This window comes from Hetaerina americana, unplaced genomic scaffold (genome assembly GCF_022747635.1).
Source record: "Hetaerina americana unplaced genomic scaffold, ioHetAmer1.1.p SCAF_3, whole genome shotgun sequence".
NCBI classification, from domain to species: domain Eukaryota; kingdom Metazoa; phylum Arthropoda; class Insecta; order Odonata; family Calopterygidae; genus Hetaerina; species Hetaerina americana.
The window spans coordinates 62,816,818-62,822,583 of record NW_027286874.1 but is presented as its reverse complement, the minus strand read 5'-3'; the positions used below and the strand labels follow the sequence as shown (position 1 = coordinate 62,822,583).

At 36.2% G+C, this 5,766-nt stretch overlaps 1 protein-coding gene across 1 annotated transcript; it reads right to left on the bottom strand.

The window, feature by feature from the left end:
* Nucleotides 1-395: 395 nt before the first annotated feature.
* s-cup (spermiogenesis-related protein stanley-cup) lies at nucleotides 396-4,802 on the bottom strand. The gene is made up of 2 exons (XM_071587556.1): nucleotides 4,688-4,802; nucleotides 396-3,262 (listed from the first exon to the last, which is right to left on the bottom strand). The coding sequence occupies exons 1-2, from the start codon at nucleotides 4,784-4,786 to the stop codon at nucleotides 2,993-2,995; spliced, it is 369 nt and encodes a 122-aa protein (XP_071443657.1). The 5' UTR covers nucleotides 4,787-4,802; the 3' UTR covers nucleotides 396-2,992.
* Nucleotides 4,803-5,766: the final 964 nt, after the last annotated feature.

The following is a 5,766-nucleotide window of genomic DNA, read 5'->3' as shown; positions in this document are numbered from 1 at the left end:
TTTAAGGGTTTTATGATATTAAATTTGGCTTTACCTTGAATCTATTTAAATACTTACTTGATCCACAGTTGATGAAATTTTTATTATAAACATTATTGATTCTATTGGATGCATTATTTGCAAATGTGCATATTTGGTACCATTACATAACTCAACAGAAGTATTTCTGCATTTATCTATTTAAGTATCTAATTTATTGTCAGCATGTATGTAATGATAGGCATTGATACCAATTAAATATCAAAATTCAATAAGAACTCATTAGAAAACTGGAATAATGTTGCAGATGGATTTCCCATTTCATCAAATGTTCACATTCATATCTTGTATTATCTTAAAACCAGATTACTTAAACTTATGTATGTTTTTTTGGTTCAAAATAAAATCCCATCAAGTTACTTGATACATACTATTTAATTACTAACCTTAAAAATAACATTCAGTCTAAATAGGACTTCTTAATCTTACTTTTTACACATCCATTTTTTGCATAACTTACAATCTCTATAAGGCCCATGGAACTTTAAATTTTATCACAAAGGATCACCCTGTAAAGTGCCTTAAATTTTATAAAAAGATGCTAAGGCATACCATTGGGTAAAAATTTAATTTGAAGGGCCGGTTTTCTGTTAAAGAGGTAAAAACATAAGAGCATAGGTACATTTTGAACCTTTGCAAGCCAATGATTTCATCAGCTTGCCTTTTGTTGTGTAGGTAGGTACAGAAAAAGGTTACAGTTTGAGGAGGTTAAATTTTTTTTCACATTGATTTTAATTTTTTTCTGTTTGCTTCTGGCATTATAGCATTCCAAAATTATTCACATTAATTATCAGAGCCCTGCACCGTTATTCTGTACATAGTGACCTGTAGAATTTCGATTTCAGTAAATTTTGATATCCTCAAACTAGCATATACTTGTAATCAACGTTTTATAAATATGATTAAATTGGAATAAGTGTGATGCACTCATGATAAAAATGCATAATGAATTATCATTTATGCATTTATGTAAAAAATTTAAAGCAGAAGACCTGCAATTTGTAGTACATGCATGATTAGGTCAGCTATCTTTGGAAAAACTTTTTGTTGTTAATTATTGATGTTTTGCATTCTTTCAACATAAAACTGTGCAGAGCTCTGGAATTTTCTATAATACAACTTTTCTTTAAGCTTCACTAATAACATAACAATTGAAATAAATGCCTCAATTTTGTTAATGCTCCTATCTAAGATTGCTGTTGCAAATGAGTTAAAATTCCATATTTGTGTCAATGGATGTAAAAATGTCAACGTTTGTAGTACTTTGCCACAGTAAAGCTAACAAGAAAGCCTACAATTTTATCAGAATTTTTCTTTGCTCAGGTTAATTGGGGTAAAAAAACCTGCCATAAAACTGATGTATTCATTTGGAGAAAAGGAAGGTTCTTTTCACATGTGTTAACATAATTTTCATTATTTCATAGCTCAGTGCTTAGTGATTTATATAAAGCACAATAGAAATTGTCCTAGAAGCTAACATTTTGATGTGTTAATTGAAACTCCACCTTGCCTTATGTATTATGATATTTCTAAAACATAGCCATCTCATACATTATCTCAGACAGAAAATATATTTGTGTTCACTCCTTCTGAGTGAAGTACGTCTAAGGTGGTTCATTAAGCTTATTTAATTTCAGAAGGCAATCTTGGTGATGAAATCAAGTCCTACCTTTGGGATATTTTTACTATTTTATTTTGAACGAACAGCCAAGCTGAGTATGCCAGTATTATTATACTTGTTAATTAATTTTGAATGCTTAACATATTTTATTTCAGAATGCGCTTGGCATAAATACTTAAGAAATTTTGAGAAATAAATTTAAGATCATCACATTATGTGGTTAGATTTTCCACGGCAAAAGGTGGTCATTATTCTCTTGATATGCACCATTTTTGATTTTTTTTAAGTATCTCTTTAAACTGTCTCCAAAATGTTTTATTAATTTTTCAGGTACCATGTGATATGCATTGCATAATTATTTTGGTGTAGCATCCCTAGATAATTTTGTTTGATTATTTCTGCTAACCTTTCTCATTCAATAGGTACCTACCTAATTTTATTTTGGGACAGAGAAGCTTGTAATTTATTCCACAAGAGTGCACAGTGAGGGCTAATTTTAAAACAAATGTCTCATTAGAAATTCAGATATCTCCAGTTCATTGGACATTACATTTTGACATTTAATTATGCAAAATGTGAATATTATTAAGGTATTAACTCAAATTTTTCTGCATTGTCAAGCCAATTTCTTTACATCACAGTTATTTTGTATTTTTCTTAAATGCTGCATATCTAGTATTGCATCTATGCATCATTCATTTTTATATATTAAAGTATTACGAAGTGACTATTTGGCTATGGTACTTACCTTTATTTTCCATTGCAATTGATTCTATACAAAGAGAATTCTTGAAGCCAGAATACAGTGATTGGTATGGCCTAAATAATGTCTTTGAGAAAGTATAGCCTATCAATGCTTGGTAATAATTATGGCAATGAATGATTTGAACAGTAATGGGGAAAAAAGTCAGGATTCAAACATAAAATTTGTTTTGTCGTATGTTTATGGATTATTGTTTCCTCTAGCTATTTTTGCTCAATGTTTGAGAGTACCTGCATTGATTAACATGTTTATGGGCACGTTTGAAGTAGTTTTTGATAGCATTTCATGATAAGTCCTAAGATATCACTTGAGTTGAATGATGTGATCTTACCTGTATTGGAGTGTCGTAGTAGTATCTGGTATATTTCAAATTATGTTAACTGTTTAAGCTCATTAATATATCCAAAAACCTCATAACTGTAAAAAATCAGACAGTTATTTCTTCTCATGTTGAGCCATCAACAAGAGGACCATTCCTGATTATTCTTTCCATCAACCAAATTCAAATCAGGAATTCCCTCAAGACTCTCACAATTAGTGTTAATCCAAGTACAAAATGCATTTGGTCCTCAGACATAGCCCTGGGCTTCTAGTTTCAATGCTGCCTCATAAGAAGGCAATCCAGAAGAGTCTATTGGCAGGTTACTTGATTCAATTGTTCCTCCCACAGCTCCTTCATCTGTTACTCCTGTAGTCCCTTCTGCCACAGCTTCTTCCCACTTCCCTACTGCCACCTCGTACGATGGTGGGGGCATAGGCACCGAGAACACATCATCAAATTCTGGGCAAGTCCTTGGGTCCTCTGACATGTAGAAAACACCAGATCCTTCATAGCACTGCTGTTGTAAACGTAAAGAAGTAAAAAGTTAGTCCCAAGTAAATTACAATTTATATAAATTTATAGTAAAATGCTGATCAAGGCAAATGATTTTTAACCTTTAAAAAAACTGTAGGTACACTAGCAGATGACTCCATTAGGAGTTAGCGTTGTGGCATCTCCTGCAGTTTCTTTGAATTTACAATGAAGGAGTGACAAAAGAGAATTAACCTTGCTTCCCAGTGATTGGCTCAATTTGTGACCATAAAGGAGGGAATCCCAACTGTTATAAATTTTCAGTCCCAGGCTTTGGGTCACTTGCCTCTCGCCCTTTCATTTAGGGGATTTTTGAGCAGATGCTTTCCCTGACTTAATCAGATTAATATGCCTTGCTTTGTGTTCAGGATGTGCACGGGCATACTCTGATGTCCATTATTGAAATAGAAAGAAAGACTCGTACTTTTCCACAGATTTTATTATACGGTACAACGCGTTTCACCGACTTGCGGCATCATCAGGTACATACAGAGGTACATCAGATACATACTCTGATGATATGAGCCTACTATTTATGGTTGCCATTCAGACTAAATCTCTAAATTGGACAGATTGGTCATCTGAAGACAAGAAAGAGATTGTTTTAGTTTACTATAGTCTTATCATCAGATGATTAGGCACTTGCTGGAAGCATGCATAGGAGTTGGGTAAATTATTGTGCTTTACCTCGTATAAATCTGAGGTCATATAGTAATCCATTATTGTGAGTGCTGTAAGATTATAATTTTTTTCTAACATGTACCAAGTCTTGAAAAGTTGAAAAACTGGTGGCAATGAAATGTGCAAAATTTGAAGTTTTTAAAATCAATTTTGAGGCTATTATTTGGTCATAACTGAAAATGAGAACTCCAAAAATTTCAGGGTAGGATACCCTTTGTGTCCTTGCTTGCCCTGCTGTCATAATTTTGTTGATTGTCATAATTTCAATTCCTGCAATGTATAAGCATACCCATGTAAAAGAAAAAACCTGAATAATTGATATAGAATCCATCCCGACTGCCTTGGGATAAAACATTTTATGCACCATGGAAAGAGTTGGATGGTCAAAGATTATATTTTATAATGGGAAAATATGTAGCCCACATAATGAGGGATAGAGTTCATTCCTACCCTTCTTCAGATGGATATGAATATTTTGTAACTAGCTGTATCTAGTTGTGTATGAGCATGCCTATCTGCTACCCTGAAATGGAATGTATGGCTCCACATATCAGGGGGTAGCGCACAGCGGGGCGTCAGGGTGAAGTTGACTAGTTCAGCCTGGAGCTGGACACCGAAACGGTGGACCGAAGTTTTAATTTTCGAAGTGGTGATGGGCAAAATATAAGGAACAGTCCATGGTGATGACCTCTTGTCGGAAGGTTTTAGGACGTCGGATGAAATGCTTTACCTGTAATTCCAGGTTGTTGTTAAACAGAGGCCTTGGGCTGCCGACTATCCCAATCTCCTCCAGACTTCGGATCCCGGACATGTCCGTCCCAGGCACCATTCCGGCGACTCCGCATCCGTCCCCGCCCATGCACTCCTCCGCCCACTCCCTCTCCAGCCGCCTCCTCCTCTCCCTCTCCTCTTCTTCTTCTTCCTCCCGCTCCTCGTCGCTCTTCCGCATCCCCCTATGGCAGCAGTAGCAGACCAGCACCAGTACCAGGATCAGTCCCCCGAGCATTGCCCTGTTAGAATGATTGTTAGGACGCCGTTTGAAATAGCTAGTACATACGTTGTTATCAGGGTAGGACACCGACTGCGGAGGTCATTTGCGTCGTTGACAGGTGTGAGGGTAATTTGGTCGGCGTATGATATTCAGGGAATGAGGGTAGAATGGTTGGGAGAAACCTCTGCATCGGCATCTGGGTACCCTGCAAGTGATGCACAATATAACCCCCCATTAGACGGACGGCCTACATCACTTGAGTTGCACTCCATATGTACAGATCGGGATACATCCGATAAATTCTGCCACAGCCGGAATTCGAACCAGGGTCCTCGGGTTAGGAAGCCACTGAACTAGCCAACACAATAAGCCGAATCTCCCTACGACAAGAGTAATTTTATTTGACCATTTTTTGATAGTAAGATTGCACCATCAAAATACTTGAGAAAACCAACTTCAACGGAAAGCAAAATAAATTCTCCTAAGGGATTTGAATGACAATCGTCTCTCAAATTGACATTTTGTTTTCCGAAATTTTTCGCGTTTCAGGTTATGGTTGTCTACGAAGTAGAGCGTTCCGCTGTGCGTAAATAGGGTCCTGGGTTAGAATACTGGTGGTAACGTCAGTAGCACCCTTAGCGTACATTCTGACTATTTTTTCAAGCTGACAGAACTTCCAGGTAATCGTTGATTGCATAGATAAGGGACTGACTTGCACAGACTGACCTCCGTACTAAATACATGAATTTTGTGCGCACTCGTAATTGGAGCAAATAGTCTTTGGCATTGTATGTCATGTTTTCTAGGAATATAGAGTA